We start from the raw sequence: 22,205 nt of genomic DNA on the forward strand, positions 1-22,205 counted from the left end.
TAACGACAATAAAATATTTTCTTTGTTTGATGTTCCACATTTAATTAAAAGTATAAGAAATAATTTAATTAATGCATGTTTTATAAAAGATGATAAAATAATCTCATTTGATGATATAAAAAAAACATACGAGTTGGACAAAGTAAATCATAAAAGTAGGTCTCTCGTCAAAATAACAGATGCACATATTTACACAAGTTCTTTTAAAAAAATGCGTGTTAAATTAGCGGCACAATTATTAAGCAATTCCATGTCAGCAGCAATCCGAACTAGTATACAAACAGGACAACTTCAAAGTAGCACTTCATCAAATACTGCAGATTTTATTGAGTTTATTAATAATTTATTTGATTGTCTTAATAGCCGGTCTTTATATAGTAATAAACCATATCTCTGTGCATTAACTGATGTAGGTACTGTAAAAAAATGTTTAATTGGAGCTTCTCAATATTTCACAAATTTGCAAAAATTAAAAAAAGGAAAATTAACCCAACCACCCTGTTTTAAAGGTTTTACGCAAACCATTAATTGTGTATTGCAATTTTTCGAAGCAGAGAAAGCTAATGATATTGTATTTTTAATGACTAATCGTTTAAATCAGGATAAGTTAGAAAATCTTTTTAGTATTTTTAGACAAAATGGTGGTTATAACAAAAACCCAACAGCTAGAACGATTAGAACTTCAATAAGAAGTAATTGTATCTTTTCTTTATGTACATCTAAAGGGACTAATTGTGAGGTAACCCAAGAAGATAATAATCCAGTTATAATTGATCCAGTTAGACCAATAAATAAAGTAAATTTGAACAGTTCAATATTATCTTCAGATTCAGATACAGAATCAATGCTGTAATTAATAATTGTTGATTGATACAACGCCATCTATAGGCATCCTGTCGAAATATTATTTTAGTCGCCGAATACTCCTATGCCGTGGGCTATCTGTCTATTCTATAATCAATGCTTTTACCAATGAGCACAGCAAACTAGTGTGTTAAATGATGATAATAATTTGCAAATTAATATTTCTCATGAATCAGCGTTATGTTCTAATTCATCTGGTGAATTATCACCACATGGATATATATGTTAATTATACCTACAATAGTAAATTATTATTATTACGCATTTTTCTAAACTTTATTTTTTGTGTTCTAGAATATTGTTTGTTTTAAAACTATTGAAATTCTTTAATTAGTATCCAATCAGTGGATACCATTTACAAAAACTTGTGTCATTTAACCATATAGGTCAATATAGGTACTCATAAGTCATAATACCAATACCATATTTTTGTCTATGATTTAAACATTGGCGCGAGTTACGAGTATACAACACTATTTTTCTAAATTTCCTCACATGGAGCGCTGCAATAGTAAAAAAATGAGATTCACCGTTCTGGCTTTCTTATCACAATTCGATAGGCAACCATACTATCTTAAATCGTGGTATACATTTAAATTTTAAGTATATGTATTATACATTTTTACCTAATAATATCTTCAATCATAGTAATATTATGTGATTTGTCTTACTATGTAATAACGAGATCAGATATACTCACCTTCGTTTCTTGTTAATGGATCATCTACAGGTGCAACTATATAGTACATAAAACATAAAGACAACAAATTAATGTGTTAACCATCTTGTTAGGTAAGAACAAAAAATTAATAATAATGATTTCTTTTAGAAATATGCGATAAGTATGACATTAAAAAAATGTTAAACAATGGTATTATTTTATAAGTCTGTTCTAAAATACTTAACGAAATGTGATCTTGTGCAACTAGGTAAACCATTTGGGACAATAATACCGTGTAAATAACGTTTGGCTGTCTTCACGAAACCAAAAAGTTTATGTATCAAACGAAACCTTAGAATAAGCAATTTTCAATAGTGCATACAATTTTTAATTATTCTTATATTTATGATATGGTTTTGTCTTTATAATTTGTTATAATATTATATAATATGTATTTGAATCGGTGACTAACAGTGTAATTTTACTACTTATACTAAAAGAATAATCTGTCTATATTTTATATACTTTCAACAAGCGTATCAAAATTTATCTATAAATGCGTAATGTTATTTAAACATTATATACTCGTACATCGGTATACAGTGATTCCACAATTTCATTCTTAAATGTATACAATAAATTGTACTTACACTGTCAACGACACTGACGTCAGTAACAATATTAACAATTCACAATTTGTTAATTGTTGAAGATCAGATTGTGATTATTTCATATATTATCATATAGGTTTTGGAAGGGTCCTTATAGAGATAACACGATTTGTTAAATACTTAAATTTAAAAATACCACAGTTATTTAGGAATACGAATTGATGAAATGGGGGTCTAGGACATTTAATTTTTCACCGCTGAACTATTCGCCGCTAAGAGAACCTCCCCACGTTATATCATTAAATATTGATATACTGCAATTTAAAAAACTTTTGTTTGCGTTCCGTTTACAAACTATCGTAGGCCGTGCACCCCGGTCACCGAATTACTTCACGTTACACCACTACTCACCTAAAAAACAGTGTATTTTTGTGTATTTTTGTATACCGACTCAAGAGTGATGGATTGTGTGGTGGATGTGTTGGTGTGTATAAATGTGATGGGTTTTGAGTCTTAAAACTAATGGCAAGACGATAATTCAATTACGTGGTAACAATTTTTCTAATACTGGTTTACTTGTTGTATTATTATACAAATTTATATAACACACAATACAACTTTAAATGATACACAAATAATATCAAAGATGGCCTAACAGTATCATGTATGTAGTATTAGTTAAACAAGGCCATTACATCATAGTATTATAAATTTATTTTTTTATAATATGTAGTAAAAAGATAAGATATACTCACCTTTATTTGATTTAAATGCTGCGTCTATATTTCCTACTACACAGAACATAAAACATAAATACAACGAATTAATATGTTTAACCATCTTGTTAGGAACTTACAAAAAATTAGTAATAATGATTTTGTTTAGAAATATGCAGTAAGAATGTTATCAAAAAATGTTAGACCACAGTATTATTTTATAAGTCTATTCTGAAATATTAAACGAAATGTGATCTAGTGCAACTGGGTAAACCATTTGGGAAAATAGTAGTGTGTAAATAACGTTTTTTGGTCTACATGAAACCAAAAAGTTTATGTATCGAACAAAACCTTAGAATAAGCATTTTTCAATAGTGCATATGACATTTTATTATTCTTATATTAATTATGGTATTGTTGTGTATGTATAGTATGTTAAATTTTAACATCTAGCCTAAAGAAAAAAACAGTCGACCCTTCGTCGCATTTTTTCTTTTACAACTTCATAATTAACTTATATTTCATATTATTTCAAGACATTTATGTTTGATTTCAAAAAAAAATGTGGTGTATATTAATACAGAAATACTGAAATAGAGACCAAATTACTACTCATACATCAAAATTACAAAAAAAATTAATTTTTCAGAAAATTGTATGGAGGGAACTTACTATAAAAAAACACATTTTAATAAATATTCACTTTTATGATTAAACAATATTTGACATTATAAGGTGTATGCAATAGAAAAAGTTCTCATCAATTTTAATATTTGCATTCTCGACTTGAGAGAAATAATATCCAACTCAATACCTAGAGAATAATTCAATCAGACATACATCATTACGATGAAAATAACAACAAATCTTTGAGTACACAAAACCGTATCATATCATCCAATATAAAACTGTATGAATAATTGTTGGTATATGGCCTAAATTTTCTTTTTTATAAATAGATACGGTTCAAATTTTGACAAAATTCATCAAAATATCTTAAACTGTTTTATTGTAACATATTTGTAACTTTTGTCGTTATAAGTATTAAAAATTTTAAACAAGATTTCTCATAAGTAGGTCATACCACATTCTGTTAAGCAGGTACATTGTTGGTACTATTTTGTTGTGTGTATATCACCTTAGTAAATATTTAGCATGCAAATTAAATAAACCGCAGTGGCTCTAAGTATTTAGAACAGATGTCTAATCGTTTTTATACGTAGAAAAATACAATGGATTGAATAAGTTTTTACCAAAAAAAAATAAATTAAAAATAACGTAACGATTTACTTAAAAAATTTAGAGTACGTACCTTCGAGTATTTAGAAACAACAAGGTTTTGATGATATTAATAATTTCAATTTGCCATGACCGACGAATTATTATTATTCTACTATAATGACACCAGTTCGACAATAAAAAAAATAGCAGCTGGTGTTCTCAAGGATCCAAAATCTCTCCCCTGCTTTTTAATTTGTACATCGCGGACTTTCCCACTACATCTAACACAGAAGTTTCACTATACGCTGACGACGGTGTTGTCTATTCAAGCTCCAGTGATGTAAACATGGTAACTGAAAATATACAGAGCCACTTAAAGAAAATAAAATGTTGGGCGAAAGAATGGAAAATTATCTTAAACCCCTCAAAACGTACATCAGTATTATTTACACTTCGTCGTCCCAATAGCCCTCCCTCCCTCCCTAGTACTTAATGGCGACAACATTTCCTGGTCTCCAACAAAAAAATATCTAGGAGTTATCTTAGACAAAAATTTAACCTGGAACCCTCACATTTCTTCGAAACTTCAACAAGGCTGCCAACGACTTAAAATTCTTTATCGCTTATTCAACCGTCAAACTGCCTTAAGCTGGAAGTGCTCCATGCTTCTTTATAAGCAAATTCTACGACCATTAATTCTGTATGCTTCCCCTATCTGTGGATACTGTGCCAAAACTCACATAAATAAAATTCAAGTCTTCCAGTCGAAGATTTTACGCATAATATCCAACGCGCCAGGGTTCGTCAGAAACGAAGCACTCCATACAGACTTCAGACTCCCTATGGTTAAATCCTACATACAGAATCTATCAGTCAATTTCTTTCGCGAGCTAAACAACGCCAAAAGTGCAAAATATTTCAAACCCAACGACAAGCCTACCCTCCGTCGTCTTAAGCGCGGACGTCCTCATGATGCCCTTTCTCAACACCAATAATATTCATAAAAAAAAATCACACACCTAGTTAAACTAATTATTTCGATGTCATATTTCATTATTTAGCTATTCATCAATGTAAATTACTGTATTTATTGTATTTATTATTTATTTATTTTTAACAACTATCGAATGTAAAAAAAAAATTTTTATAGCAATAAGTTAGATGACCTTGATGTCAGTAACACTTTTTAATAATAATAATAAAAAAAAAAATTCTACTATATATTTTGTATTAATCACCTATAATAGCTGTGCCAAATTCTCCAAAATTAGGATTACATTGAAAGATGGAAACTATTTTTTTTTTTTCTAAACATCATGTGGATTCAAGACAAAACGAAATAATATGCAAGTCATTATGGAGGACCTTGAAATCGAAAAAATGTTATATTATTTCGATTTGGGTGTCTGATATAATTTTTTTTCTGTTTTTGATTTCGGTTTATAGTATGATTATTTATTTTTTCCGAAAACAGTTTTGGTTTTGAATATAAATATTTATATTACCCTAACTATTTGAATCGGTGGCTACAGTGGATTTTTACTACTTATAGTAAAAGGATAATCTGTCTATATTTTATATACTTTCAATAAGCGTAGGTGTCAAAATTTATCTATAAATCTGTAATCTTATTTAAACATCATATACTCGTATATCGGTATTCAGTGATTTCGGAATGTCATTACATTGTACTTACACTGTCAACGACACTGACGTCTTTAACAATATTAACAATTCACAATTTGTTATTTGGTGAAATCAGACTGTCATTATTTCATATTATCATGTAGGTTTTAGAAGGGTCCTTATATAGATGTGTTTATTAAATACGAAAATTTAACCAATAATTTTTTCACTATTTTTGTCACATAATATGAAGCCGCAAACGTAGATCGCCCGTATAAAGTGTTGTTTTGAAAGACATTGTTCATACTATACACCATTCATAGGCATAACTAGGGGGGAGGGAGTGGCTTGATTGAGCTTCAGTCTCCCGGGATTGTTGGGTAATTGCATGTACTTATCAACATATGAGAATTTATTTTATTTTTGAAAACAATATAAAATAGTAGGTATAATGTTTCATACAAACGAATTATCATTCAAGTCAGCCGTAAACAGCATTACAAATAATAAATAATAATCTAATTTTAAAAAATATGCTATAAAACATTTTAATCTACTCCCCTTTATTGAGAATTTATAAATGTTTAAACACGCAGTTGTACCAATAGCAACATCAATTTTGATTTTTCAAATTATAACAAGTATAGAGTGATAGGGAACCTGATAAGAGCAACAGCATAAGTCGACGCCATGGTTGTCATAAGTCATTGCCCTTGCAAGCTCGAAGACGATCGCTAATTATGGTACGTACTAAACCACACGTGTATGGGCGAATCACAGTGCAATGAGAAGCGAATGTAAATAATAATATAGAGTTATAACTGTAAACAAAATGAAGGAATGTAAAGGCAATAAATTCATTTAAAATTGTAAAAATACACTAGTACGTAATATTTCAAAAAAATAATAAATAATAATACAGTAAAAGTAGGTACTCATAAAAGTACGGTGAGTGATGACAATGAATCAGTAATTTACACAAACATTACTGTCATAATAAATATAACAGCTGCATTTAGATAATTATCATGTAGCTAAGTTATATAATAATAAGATTTATTTCCGAAAACAAAAAATCAATATAATATTCAGATGAAGTAGAAAGTATATCTGAAAATAAAAATAAAAATATAACAGTTACACTTAATTTGGTTTCTTGATTTTAAATTAAATACATTATACTTAATTATAGTAACAATAAATATTTTAATAGAATAATTTATGTACAAGTTACTATATAACGTATATGAGTAGAATGCATTATAATCATGTCAACCAGCATTACTCATTTTTATAATAATTGAGAATTGTGATTTTGTCATTGTATTCAAATAGTCTTCAGTAAAAATATGAAATTTTTAACAATTTAATTTACCCCTCGATATTTACATTGTTTTTACTATAATTATAAAATTTTCTTCTTTATGGCTATATGTTTATTTTAAATATGAATATGAAATGTAAATTTATTAAATTAGAATGCGTTTGTCTAGGAATAAAATCTGGGAATCCAACACAGTAGGTACAGTACTCATTGGAACTAAATTTATAAATATTACTTTAGTGCTCAGAACAGGAGCATATGTATATAAAGTGTTGATTAAATATATTGTATTCGTGTACTTATTCAAGAATATAAACGTGCTAGCTTATTTAATTCTGTGAGTTTTGTTTTTAGTTATATTAGCTATTCACTGTTAATTATCGTTCGGAGGAAATAGAGTATAGTTATCAAATTCGACAAAAGCTAAACATTTATAAACTTGTTGGTCAATATAAAGTAGTTAATAAGTAAGATTAATATATTTATCTACCTTGTGCTAATAATGTTCACCATTTATCATCTAGCTGAAGCACCTATAGTTTTTAATAATTTGATGAAATAAAATATTTTTTAATGTTGCATGACATATTTCAATAATTTAATTATTTTTATTTTTATTTTTTTTAGTTCCATTTATCATTTGTTAATTTTTTCCATCGTGAAATCAATTTGTTATGTATTATCAATTTTATGATAAATGAAGATAAAAAAATTAATAAAAAATTCTTGTTTAAATTTTAAATTAAGAAAATAAATTTTAAAAGCAGACATCTAATAATTATTTGTTAAAGAAGTATATTATAATCTTATATTTAGTTACATGAATAGTTGTATTAATGCTTTGTCGTCGAACAAGAGAAGATGCCAGAGAAAAAAATGTTTGCTATAAAAAGTCTATAACAAGCACTTAATATAATCAGAATTAAATCGTTGTACAGATTTTTGCTTAAATACTACTGAAATGGAATTCAGTATACTTTTACACACCGTACTACCGTTGTAACGAGGGATGACTATTTTTTTTAAAATTAACATTCCTAAATAATAATACTTATTGCTGTTGTAGCGATAAGAAGATGCACACTGATTCGTGATACTGTTCATCATGGTTTCAGAATTTAATCGGTATAGTACGTATAGTACGTATTAGTAAATAGTATTATCAGAATTACATCGATATACCGATATTTGCTCAAATACCGTTGAAATGGTATTCTGTAAGCCTTTATACATATCGCACTCTCGATGTACCGAGTGACGGTTTTTTTGTTGTACCGATTTTCGTTGAAATTAATATTCGAAAAAAAAATACATATTGCTTCTGTAGCGATAAGGAAGATGCACACTGATCTGTGATACTAAGGATCTTGATTATTAAACTGTATTACGGTTTTCCGGTGTCACGGTGTTCCGGTATGTTTCAGTTTTGCTGTATACCCCGATATTTCGGTAAACCGTTTCATACCGGTACCCAAAATATAATTTTTAATACTATCGCAATACCGGTTTCCGTTTTTAATACCGTCAAAACTAACTCAATGCTTTAATATCTTAAATGTTTCATGTTCTAGTGAAATATTTCACAACATGTAGAAAGAAATAATTATGATATGTACTCACCTGAAGCAATTGAAACCTCTACTTTTAGAAACCACTGGATCTAAGTAATCAGAAAAAACAGTTAATTATTGTGATCTGTGAATTGATAACAATAATAAAATATTTCTTACCATATTACAAATTTTCATTCTTCCTGTATGCATTACAAAATTTCTTTGTTGATAGATAAATCTCTGGAGCTTAAAAAAAAAAAGCTTGTAAGTGACTGTGGCCTTTTTTTACAGTAGGTGTCTAAGAGGTCGCTGTTAAAGATGTTATGAAATTTGAATTCAATGATATCATTACATTGTAGAAGATAAACGAATCTGTGGGCAAACGGAAAGTTAGTGTAATACATTGTTTTTATTCATTATTAAAATGGTAGACGATGAGTTGAATTATCATTCTTCTTAAAATATCATTGATAATGAAAAATATTAATTATACCTATTTGAAATTGGGCTGTTTTTTAACCGAATTGCAGCAAAATTATAACTGTTATTCTGTGAATTTTTAATTCTTAGATATGAATATGAAAATTTGTATGAATTTCTACTTAAATATAATTTGAAAATAGTCATGGTTTTTACGAATTTTGTCAAAATTCTAAGTTTATATATTGTTAGTTTAGTTAGTTAGCTATGATTTAAGCATATTTTATGATAAAATAACTAATAATAATTACTAAAATAATTAATTCTAAATAAGGAGTCAGTTTTGTATTTTACTATTCTTTAACAAGTTAAATAATTACATACCGCCTTTATCTCCATATCCTTCAATGAACCTTCGCAATGGATCTGCTATTATTTTAATTAGTTTATAGCAATTTATTATTGTTAGTTGCTTTGTAAATGATACATTTTATAATTACATTACACACAGTTATAAGTAGACATGAATTTGTTAATTGAAACATTTATTAGTGCTTAATTATTGACCATTCACAAAACAACTCACCAATTTTAAGTCCTTGATTCTTTACCATCGACTCTAAATAATGTACAAAATTTTTCTATTTTAGGCCATATGCTCATAAAAAAAGATATTGAATGTATAACCCAATGAACATGTAGGAATATAATTATGAATAACATTGAATACATGGTAGCCTCTGCCAAATATAAATCACTTATAAAAATATACCTTACAAGTTATGCATGCTTACTTAAATCGTTGATTCTGGTATCAAAATCATCGTGTTGTTTAAAAACATCAACTATAAAAAGAATGATTATATTATGCATTTATTTCAGTTTGATACTTGTCTTATAATTCATTCGAATTGGCCAAACATACTTTGGTACAAAAGTAGAACATAAAAATACCTTTTAATATATAAATTATTCAGGTAGACTGAAACTGTGGAGTATAACAAATAATTTTCAGCAATGGATCGAATATCTAACCAAAATATTTCACTAGAAGTATGGAATGCAAAAATGAGAATATCTGCTAGATGCCTTGATACGTGAACTATGATTCAAAATGAATAAATAGTCGAATTAAAACAAACATTTAACTATTCATCAGAACTCAGTAGATACTCCGGTTTCATATAAACATAAGTCAGTAGTGATAAAAATTAGTTTAAACGATTGTTTCCATTTTATCGTACTATTGTTCAACACTTGTTTAACGAAACTGTCAAACTTCCAATGGGAACATCGTAACTTCTATTATCAATTTCTAATTGACCCCAAAACATATTTAATATGAGTGACCAAGCCTTTAAGTTGTGTTCGGTAAAAACAAAACTTAAACTCCAACTAAAACCACATAATAACTAACATCTCAAAAAAAAAAAATATATTCATACCATCACAATAAATATGTTGTATAAAAAAATAAACTGCAGTTATTAAATTCGAAACCACAAGCATTGAATCTATCTACAAAAAAGCGAATTCATATTACATGGACAAAATTTTTTTATAATTTAAAGTGAACGAATCAGATTTAAAATTACTAACAGTTAAATGGCATATGAATCAATTTTAAAATGCAAAAGCCTCTTTCAGCTTTCTGAACTTCTCTTTCCCCAATGATAGCAACATAAATATGAATAAGAACGATAGTAGCGGTAATGCAGTCCAATGGTATGATCGTGATCTAAACATTTGTAATAATTACCTTCTTAATCAGTAAACGTTGTTATAATAAGAGGCGATTTTAACAGCCACAACATTGGTTAAGGATAAAAAATACAGCCAATAGATACCCCAACAGATAACCACGGAAAATATATTGAAAAATGACCATCTAGTACTTCTTAACGCCTAAAACTTTCATGCTAACTTGTACTGTGTATACTTACAAATAAAAATTACGATCGCGGATTCCATTATAAAATCTGAATTCTTGCCTATAAAAAATATAATTATACCATATATTTTGGCACATAGACCTCAGTTATTTTTTATATTTTTATCTTATCAATCACATTTGATTAAAATAATTGGTATTATTTTGAATAGTCGTCTCAAACGATGCAAAGAAAACCATATTAAACCATACAATAAACAACATAATATATCCACCACGACATCAAGGTTAGGTTTCAAATCAATCAGAACATCTTCTCATGTTTGCAAAATTTCTAGTACTCAAAACTATTGTCTAATAAACTTAAACATATAAAAAAAAACCAATTGCAAATGTAATACTCCTAATAATTTCAACTGACGGCAAAATATTGTAATCACCCGTAGCGGAATCGGGCACTCTTTCCTCACCCACTAATATCTAATCAGTTTAGAAGCAAAACCAATATGTGAATCTTTAAGAAATTAAAAAAGAAATGAAAAAAATGAAAGGATTAAAAAATACATACATAGACAATATACATAAGGTTCTTTCCAAATAATCAATAATAATAATCTTAGCATGCGAAAGCCGATAGGGATGAATTTTTATCGTAACATGGCAATGTAGGTATTGCTCTACGTATTTTCATTAATACATTTTCGGTTAGATGATTAATGCGTTTTTGTATTTTAACTACTTATTAAATTGTAGTTAATCATATATAAACACATAATAATTTATAAAATATTAACATATAACACTATCAATAACTAGTTGTGTATACTTACTTATAATATGTTGTTTGTCTTTATAAACAGTGGCTATTAAAAGATTAATTATATTATTTATATTGATATATCTTACTTTGATACTGTGTTTTTACTTCAAATGAATCAATAACAAATACTATTATACTGTGTAATTAGTTTAAACATAATATATGTGATTAAAATTAAACTATTGAGGTACTCTGACGCCACGAAGTATTTTAAGCAGTTTATAGAATATCTAAATAAAATATTTCACTCGAAAATTGTAGGGTATAAATAATAATGGCTGTAAAAGGTCAATAATTATGATTAAAAATTAGTTTAATTTAATTTAAAAGGAAAATGTAGTTATAGATCATAACTCAAAAGCAACTAATACTTATGTGTGATTTAATCATATGTTAAAGTCGGTTCACATGAGTGTTGTACGGTTGTTAGTAAGTGTGATCGTATTGTCAGCAAGTAATACAACGAAAATACAATTTTTCATATCATAATATTTTTTGAAGAAATTGATTCCCTATATCCTGATGTAAATCGCTCTCTGTATTATCATTAATACATATTTATGAAATATGTATTATCATTAATACATATTTATGAAATATTTGATTAATATGTATTTGCATTTTTATGACTTATAATATTTGAATATAACAATGTAAATAGTTTTTCATGTATACTTACGGATAATTCCATTTAGAACTTCCGACCATGTAATATCTTCGAAACTTCCCTTCACTATAAGAAGATTAATTTTATTACACATCAATATTTGTTTATATATTTTAGTCAAATTTGAAATTCATCACTATGACCATAATTTGTTTGTAATTTGGAAACAGTTTGTTTGAACACTTGTCAGTGTTAGGCAGGAAGGACTTATTGGTACTCATTTGAGACAAAGCGATATTACGACCAAGTCTATTGAATTGATACAATAATTTATGAGTGTTTATAAAGTTCAAATATGTTGAGTTGCAGAGGCTACTTAAAGTTGTAAATACGCCTCCGATAAATCAGTTAAATTTTATAAAAATTCCTCGATCTATATTATGATTATTGATTGAATATCGTTTCATATTTTGGCAACGGATGTTTGTCTATTTTTCTGGAAGGATTTAGTGTATTTTTTAAACGACACATATTCATATTTTATTATCCTATATTATTATTATTTTTATTACAATTATTGGAGATGTTCATTCACATATTTCAACATGATATTTTGAGCCTTCTAGTTCTAATATCACTAGATCTTGTTCTACCTCTTGTTCTACCGCATATTGAACCTCAAATGTATGCCACACAATTTGGATATACTATTTATTTATAACACTTCAAAAATAATGCATCTTGTACTAATGAGAAGTTATCCGAAAAACACAACTAACTTGTATAATGATTTTGCACTACAGAATCAACCAACTTTGAATGTTTTTTTTTTTTTTAATTCGAAAGAGGAAAATATTTTACAGTCCGTTTATACAGCCCGCCTCAAACTTAGTTCATCAATAATTCAATCTCAAACTTAATTATAGGTCGTTTAAATATGAAAGTTTTAAGTTTTTCTTGCAAAATATTATAATATGAAGTATCTTCAAATTAAATAGAAATCTGTATTGAATTAGCTCTGAAGAATGTTCTTTTTTATCAATTAAAAAATATCTTAGAGCCTTTACTTCAACATCTTCCATACTTATCAAACTTTTTACTATTTCTGAAAACTGCTCCTTGAGTATTTCTATTCTCTCTTATATACACTCATTTTCATTTACATCATTACATCACATTAAAATAGTAACTTATAACTATAAAAACTTTTGTTTATTCTGGGAACAATTTAAATAACCGACTATGACATAAAAATGACACATTTACTAAATTTCCTGTTGCACTATTAATTTATGTTTACTTACAGAATGAAATCACTACACTGTCATAACTATCATTTGGACTGTTTTGATATCCTATAAAAAGATAAATTAAATAATTTTTTTTTGTTACAATTTAATTGTCATGAGCCGTATTGATAAGGGAATAAATAAAACAGATACTAGTTAATATAAGGCACGTGGTCAAAATTAATCTGCGCTATAAGTAGTTAACGACAAATTAATTGTTTGTGTATAAATAGTATGTGAGAACTTTGATATAGCAAACACTTAGGCACCAATTAGACAGTAGTTGTTTTTTGAGCTTATGTGATATGTGGTATGTGATCAAGTTGTATGGCTCATACATCACCAGATTACATTTTGAGGCCTTTAATAATCAGTAATTTATTGAGTTTCATCAAAAAGTTATTCAAAAAAGAATGTATGCGTTTTAATTATTAAAAAAAATGAACATACCTTGTGTTCCTACTACTAGTTTTTTATAAAACATTTGCCCTAAAAAAGTTTAGATCATAAATAAGTAATGACAGCTAATATTTGTCACTATATATTTTTTTTCTGTACGTATGTACACATAAAAAATCATGCTAAACCACTGGATCGATTATAATGACATTTATGTGTGTATTTCAGAGGGTATCATGATGGTTCAAATAAACAATTGGTCCCATTCGGTGAAATGTGGAGAGTTTATTCAAACCAGTAAGTGACTCCACATTACAGGATTCCGCATATACCTTTGCATCCACACTATTCTGCACAAAACTAATTAGCGATGTTTCTGATTGTATTTAAAAAATTATTTTAGACATAAAAATGATTGCTATTAATATTGCATACAGCTAGGTATGTCATATTATGACATTATTTGCGTTTTCATCAAGTACTAGCTTATATGAATAGCGTGTAGTGTAAAATGTATTTTTTTATCTCAACTCATTAGTTACCTGTTCGATGAACGTTCATATACCCGTAAATTGCAATCGCATTATTGTATTTTACTGTTGACTTTAATTTAAAATAATTAATTCCGAAATTCGTATTATTGTGTCTGAGAGGAGAAAGAAAAAAGATGTAGTTCATAGCCATTAGCATCGACTTGTTGGTGTTCGCAAATGCGATCAACTTTTAAAGTGATGATGCTCTTCTAACAGAAATTGCACTTTAAATACATCTTAATGTATGGATATTTATTTTTAAATTTTTATCATAATTAGTAAAATTATAATTTTAACCTTAACAAGCAACGTCGCAACAAATTGTATGTGGAATAGTAATATAATATATTATTCTGAATATATTAAAAAATCGAGTAAGTCTATGTCATCACTGATCACTCTACTGTACATTAGATGTCCAGGAGGTCAAAGTAATGGATTTTATTGAATCTGAATTCAATGGTACCAATTCATTGAATACAAAAAAAAACGGTTCTGAGCGGAGATAACAGATATTGCACTTTAAATACATCTTCCTGTATATATATTATATTTTTGAATTGTTGTTTTATTTAGTACTGTCTAGCTGTCCCGTCACGGCGTTGCCCGTGTATTTTATAGCTATAAAAAACTCCCTTTTACCCCTCTAGAAGTCGAATTTTGAAACATCCTTTCTTAGTTCGCCCCTATATTGCTTAAGAAGCCTGTATACACAATTACAAGTCTGTAGACACAGTAGTTTGGTTTTTGCGTTGATGAGTGAATAGTTGCGGTCTACTATATATTATGTATAATGATATCTTAGATTTTATTAGTTCAATTGAAAAACAATTCGTTATGTTGCATATTTAGCATTTAGATTACACTATATTACCCGTGTAGTATTTATATTAATTATTCAGCAGTATCAAATTACGATCGGTGGGGACTGCCTTTCGATCATTATCGAGTTGAATTATAATGTACGTCATAACGATTTATGATGTCAATTAATAAAGGTTTACAAAACACGTTTATGTTATTATTCATATTAATAATATTCAACAAATTGGCGAAGAAGAAAATAATAATCGTAATCACTAGTTCATTAGAAGTTTCAAGTGTTGTATTCATACTAATACAAAATGGCAATTAATAAGACAGAATCCATAATGAACTTCAATCAAGTTATTGTGTCACCTGGAAAATTTGAAACAGGTATGGACATAACAATTTTTGAGTCAAAATTGACGAATTTGTTTTGGAAAATGCAATTAAAAACAATATTAAAAAACAGCAATATAATTATCATCCGTCAGTGAGGAAATTCATAAAGTACTTTTTAGTCTATGTGTTCCTAGCACGCCTAACGATGTTGAGTATGACACTCTAATGAAAATTTTGAAAAAATATTTCAAACCAATGAAATCGTTCTTCACGGCTATTTATACATTTTATCAAGCAAAACAAAGACAGGATGAATCGGTGTGCCAAAGGGGTGCACTCATCAAAAATCTTGGTTCAAAATGTGTTTATTCGTCGGAACTAACAACGATTATTCGAGACATATTTGTTGTCGGCATGGCTCTAGGATCAATTCAAGATCGTCTATTAGAAGAAAATGCCTCAAAAGTGGGAGTCACATATTCAAATCTAATGGAAATTAGAGAAAGAAGCTGCAATAAATGACAAAAATGACAGAAATGGCTGGAAAAATGAAGAATACGCAGACTTGAAGTATAAAAAGAAAAAAAATGGACATAATCAAGCCGAGCAGGGTTTCAACACACATAAGGAATCAAAAATCAAATGCGGAATTTGTGGCCGTTCCAATCACATTCAAAAAGACTGCAGATACAAGGACAGTGCAACAATTGCAGTGAAAAGGTTCATTTGTCTACTGTATGTAAAAAGGGTAAGAAAAAAATGAAAAATAACAAAACACAAAATAAATTTTTATACGATAACGATGATGGTGACGAAACAGTTAATTATGATCTTTCGAATACTTAGTTTTCTATAAATTGATCAAACTTCTAAAAATAAAGCGGCGAAACCGTTTACAGTAGATTTAATCGTGGAAAATAATAATGTAAGCTTCGAAATTGATACTGGTTCACAACACAGCGTAATTTCAAAAAGATTATATAGGTAGTCAACAGCTGTTAAGTCATATCAAATTAAATGATAATGACATTTCGCTATCTGATTATGTCGGCAACGACATTAAACCAATACGAAAAATATTTGTCGACTTGGCATATCAAAATAAAAAATTTACAATGTGTTTTTTTGTAATCGATAATGGTGGTCCTCCATTAATTGGTCGAAATGATATAAAAAATATAAAATGTCTTACCTTGTTCAATATGGAAAATGACGTAAGTTTCGATAATATTATAAAAAAATATAACAACGTTTTTAAAGATGATATAGGTACTTTTAACAAATACGAAATTTCCCTAAATATCAAACCTGGGGCGGTACCTAAATTTTACAAACCTAGGTGGCTAGGTCTATACCTTTAGCATTAAAAGGAAAAGTTGAAACCGAAATTGATAATTTAGTTAAAAGCAATATTTTAGTTCCCGTCGACCACAGTGAATGGGCAACTCCAATAGTAAAAATATTAAAACCAGATGGCACGGTTAGAATTTGTGGTGATTTTAAAATAACAATAAATCCGGTATTAGAAGGTACTAAATACCCTCTTCCAAAAATAGAATATTTATATGCAAATGTTAGTTGTTCAAAATATTTTTTGAAAATACATTTAAAAGACACATACACAACAAATGGTTATTAAAGAGTCTGATCGCAAATATACTACTATTAATATACATAAAAGTTTATTTAGCTATGATGCCTGTAACTCTTTTGGAATAAAATTATCGACAAAATACAGTGTTGTGTTTTCAAGAAGGAAAAATTGTATTTTACTTAATACTATCAAGTACTGAATAGTATTAGTAGCTGAATTATAAATTCAACAAAAATAATACTAATAATAATAATATTTACAAATGATTCTAATGATTCTATACATAACACACATATTGTATTAAAAAATGATTCTATACCTATAATTATAATTTGAATAAGCAAGTTTATCGCACAAGGCACATCTATAAGAAAAGTATTTTTTTTTTTTGATAACGCAATTAGTATAGTTGAGCTATTTTGTGTTTTCCATACAACTCATAACTTAATACAATTATTATGTTAGTTTGTAGTTTGTAATTTCGGCAAGTATTAATACGTCATAAATATAGCACTTACAAACGAGGGTAAGATCGTCAGTAGCCAAATTAACTATCGTAGTGTCGGGTTGAAACAAAAACTCTATTTTATATATTTTATATTTGCACCATTTTTTTTAAAACGCGTTTCTAATTTGCACCAAAATAAGGATTTGTAATTTGCACCATCCTCAGGTAGTAAGAAAAAAGAAATTATTATTTGTAAAAAAATTAAAATCGATTAAGTTTTCGATAGTACCAACTTACAAGTTTGAGCTTATACACATTGTTCGCGACTCGTATGTCGGGCCGTCTCCGTAAACAATAATGATGTACCCAATCCGCGCTTCAGCCGATAACAGCGGTTGATAGATAAGTACGCGTAATGTCACCGGCGGCGCGAACCGACGGACGCCGACGGCGTCCGTGTTGCGTCTGATGTCCGTTCGAGCCGCCCGTCGTGTGTCCGGCGTCGGCGCTTTTCTGTCTGTTGTCGCCTCTCTCGCCGTACGTCCGGCAAGTTCGTAGCCGCACTGCCGCGTACCTAAGTGTTGTTCTCGCGTGCGTTTTGGCGTTACCACGGCATATCGAGCCCGTGCGTCGTTGCGATCGTAATACTGTGCACGACTGCACGAGTTACTCATGAAATGGCTGTATGGGTTAAGTCCGATTCGGCTGTCTTTTAGACTGAAGTCAGCACAGTGCACCGTGCAATATAGTGCGTCCGTTATTTAAATTATCACGTGGTTTTGCTCGTGGTCGAAACCGACCGGTTCAACGCTGTCGTCATCGAACAAGTATCGTTGGACCTGTCAACATCCAATATCGCGGTACTACTGGTCGACTGGTTGGTGGAATTGAGTTATCAATTATTCATTATCTTCACACATATCACGGTCGTATCATCATTATTTGTTATTATTATTGTTTAATTTACGTGTCCCCGTGACCTAGTTACGGTTTTATTATAATTTATTGTAATTTGTTACTTGTATACGTACGCAAGCCCTGTGTTTGCCGGCGTTTATTATTATTAGTGTTACTGTGGAGACGTCCACCCCAATTTTTATGAATTATTTAATACATATTATTATATCATCATTATCATACCATCAAATTTGAGTTCCTTTTATTTATAGTTTTACCATCCTACTTGTAAGTACGAGTCTTTGGGGCTAACTGTGCATTAAGAGCTCCATCGGCGATCACACATATTGCTCTAAGTTTATATAAAATCGTATAGTTATGAATATAAAAAAAGTTAGCCAATTAAAATAAGTATATGTAACATTAGCAAAAATCATATAGATTTCGATAAAGATGTTTATAATCCTAATATGACTTTAGCTTAGATTTTTGTTAACAGCATTGTATGAACTTCATTCAGCAGTGATACTAGAAATGTTGGCAATATTTTCCTCTTCGTATTATATATATTACGTCTTAAATCAGAAAATTGCTCGAAAAATTAGTTATTAATTAAATTCCAATGTTGAATTACGCGGAGGCCCGCGGGTGATGTAAGTTTGTTTAAGATTTAAGCATGATTGTTTTCAATAACCGTGATGAACAAACACTTATCAAAAAACCCATTGTGAAATTCTTCATTAATTTTCCGGTTGCATCCACTGCAAAATGATCACTAAGAAATTATATATTAACTGTTGTATATCGTAAATAGAAGATAGATTTATCTGTTTTAAATGATTAGCGATGAGCGTGATGCCTCGAATAAGGGAAATAGGGATTTATAATTATATACATAGACAAATGTAGATAGATTGTAGAGTTCTAGTTCTCATAACAATTCACATCTACACCCCGATCAAACACGTAGTTAGACGGACGAAAATATATTTTTGCATGTCGCTATAGAAACCCACAGGTCGTCGTGCCGTAAAATATGTATATATAGGTATACACTTTGTATGTTAACCATTTTTTTTGGACCCTTTAAAATCTAAGTTTTGAAAAATCCTTTCTTAATGGAACTCGACATTAGAATATTAATCCATCCTCAAAATTTAAATTCAATAACTCAAATTGTTTCGGCACTGCTTTGATTTTTGTTAAAGTAACATTAATTTATACATAGAGATAATCATAATTTTAACCTTAACTGACACGTCGCAACAAATTGTATGCGAACTAGTAATAAATTCAGATTATATTAAAAAAAGCTAGTAAGATTAAGTCGCTCTGATGTAAAACTTGGGAGGAACCTTCGATTAAATTTTAAAATCTTGGATATAAATCTTATATATATATACAATTTTTATGAATTTTCAACTGAATATAATTCGATAACATTTTCTTAAGTTCTTCCACACAATTTTCAGATTATTGTGATTTGTTATTTTCCACTTCATATTAATTTTAAATAATTAAAAATTAGTAGGTCATCAATTAACATATTATTGTACTGAGAACTAGAGCTCTAAGTAATTTATTTTTCATAACTGTTAAGTAAAATCAGATTACTTACTATAACATTCCTCTGCACGATAAAACTCTAAATAATTTAATAGTTAGTAAAACATGTGTTATTTATTTAAAAAAACAATATGAGGGCAAGTTAGTTGATATCTAAGAAAAGTTAAATATGAATTCAGAAGATTTTTCTGTTAGATATACAGTCTGATAAGAAATCTCATTCTATTTAATAATATGTATTGATTACTATTTCATTAAAATAATACTATTAATACTATACGTTGTCAACATTTAAAATTTTAATTATATGTATTATACATTTATACATGTATACCTACCAATAGATTCTTCAAGCATAGTAATATTATGTGATTTTTTCATAATATGTAGTAAAAAGATAAGATATACTCACCTCCTTTTTTTGTTAACGTTGCAACTACACAGAACATATTATAACATAAATACAACAAATTAATATGTTTACCCATCTTGTTATAGGTACCTACAAAAAATTAGAAATAATGATTTCGTTTACAAATATGCAGTAAGAATGGTATCAAAAAAATGTCAGACAACGGTATTATTTTATAAGTCTATTCCAAAATACTAAACGAAATGTGATCTAGTGCAACTGGGTAAACCATTTGGCAAAATAGTGGTGTGTAAATAACGTTTTGTTGTCTACATGAAACCTAAAAGATTATGTATCGACCGACACCTTAGAATAAGCATTTTTCAATAGCGTATATAATATTTAATTATTCTTATATTTATGATATGGTTTGGTCTTTATAATATGTCAAATATTAACTTCTATCCTAAAGAAAAGGACAACCGACCTTTCATCGAATTTTTTCTTTTACATCTTCGTAATTACTAATATTTCATATTTTTTTAAGACATTTATGATTTTGGTAATAAATATAAGTATACATTTGTAATTTTCGTTGCTATAAGTGTTAAAAATGTAAAACAAGGTTTATTGCATAAACTTATATTTTTGTTATATATTAAATTATAATTGCACCTGATATTCATCTGTTCTCTCTTCAGTATACTATATAGAATGCTATTCGCTTATATTACCATGGTCTATGATGTACGCTGTTGTATAAGTATTTCATACTAAGTTGAAAATAATTATTAATTAACAGTAAAACCTTGTCAAATTTTAAATTTAAACTATATCTGTAATATAATACATAAATCGTTGCATTTTAAAATACTTTGTATTTTTAGCGCAGGGCCTTAAAACGGCATTGGCTACAATTGGTATTGTAGCCAATACTTCACATTCACATCATACATCCAACAACCACAGGCGCAAATATGAAATGCCTCGAAGTCACCGAATTGCACCCAACAGTGATTAAAAAAAATATTTAATCTATTCATTTATATTTCAAACACTCTTTTAATGTAAACATCATAATATGAACCTATATTATATCAATATTGTTTTCAGGGTCGTTTCATTTATTGGTTTTGATTTTTTTGACAACCAATCACTGGTGATTAATTAATTTAAAATTAAAAATGAATATTTACTATAAATATGTAATCTTCTTTTAAAGATTGTATACTCGTAATTTGGTTATTAGTAATTTCAAAATGTCAGGTTCATAAATTTAAATTTGATATATTTTATACATTTTAAATACACATTATATGAATACCAATGTGGATGATATTTTGATAGACTAAGTTCTATCAGACATTTAAAAAAATATAAATTTTTTGCATCAATGCATTTCTGTAAGTACTTTAAATTGTATATTACAACAATGAAACAACTGCGGAATATTGTAGAAAAATAAAAACAGCTAAGCATACATCTGAGTCTTTATTTTTAGTTAAATTATTTGTAGAATTACAACACGTGTGTGAAATATATATTTTACATATGCAAGCAGAGCGTATTTTTACTTATGTCGACATATTTTTCATCAGAATACAAAAAATATTTTTTTGAGCAATAGTTTAAAATTTGAAAATAAGATATCATATAACATAGTATAT

The 22,205-nt window shown here is 28.4% G+C and overlaps 1 protein-coding gene and 1 long non-coding RNA gene across 3 annotated transcripts; both read right to left on the bottom strand.

Moving 5' to 3' along the window:
• Positions 1-6,588: 6,588 nt before the first annotated feature.
• Positions 6,589-20,445, bottom strand: LOC111026828. 2 transcript variants are annotated; one of them, XR_002603739.1, is made up of 5 exons: positions 18,021-20,445; positions 12,387-12,440; positions 8,754-8,948; positions 8,644-8,683; positions 6,589-6,809 (listed from the first exon to the last, which is right to left on the bottom strand). XR_002603739.1 is itself a non-coding variant. In XM_022304973.1 (3 exons), the coding sequence occupies exons 1-3, from the start codon at positions 18,395-18,397 to the stop codon at positions 8,786-8,788; spliced, it is 594 nt and encodes a 197-aa protein (XP_022160665.1). In that variant the 5' UTR covers positions 18,398-20,445; the 3' UTR covers positions 8,729-8,785. The 2 variants fall into 2 exon arrangements, 1 of the variants encoding a protein (XP_022160665.1); XM_022304973.1 differs by lacking the exons at positions 6,589-6,809; positions 8,644-8,683 and having other exon boundaries at positions 8,729-8,948.
• LOC111026829 lies at positions 9,381-9,857 on the bottom strand. Its single transcript, XR_002603740.1, has 3 exons — positions 9,791-9,857; positions 9,583-9,615; positions 9,381-9,425 (listed from the first exon to the last, which is right to left on the bottom strand). It is a non-coding gene; the product is annotated as an uncharacterized LOC111026829 (long non-coding RNA).
• Positions 20,446-22,205: the final 1,760 nt, after the last annotated feature.

This window comes from Myzus persicae, unplaced genomic scaffold (genome assembly GCF_001856785.1).
Source record: "Myzus persicae strain clone G006 unplaced genomic scaffold, MPER_G0061.0, whole genome shotgun sequence".
Classification (NCBI taxonomy): Eukaryota; Metazoa; Arthropoda; class Insecta; order Hemiptera; family Aphididae; genus Myzus; species Myzus persicae.

Bases quoted from the DNA above. Each gene is read 5' to 3' on its own strand.
- LOC111026828 (XM_022304973.1), bottom strand. From the start codon at position 18,397: ATGAGTAACTCGTGCAGTCGTGCACAGTATTACGATCGCAACGACGCA. The intron at 12,441-18,020 runs GTAAGTTGGTAC...ATCTTCTTATAG, and splicing joins ATGTGTATAAGCTCAAACTT to TGAAGGGAAGTTTCGAAGAT. The intron at 8,949-12,386 runs GTAAGTATACAT...GTTTGCCCACAG, and splicing joins AGTTCTAAATGGAATTATCC to ATTCGTTTATCTTCTACAAT.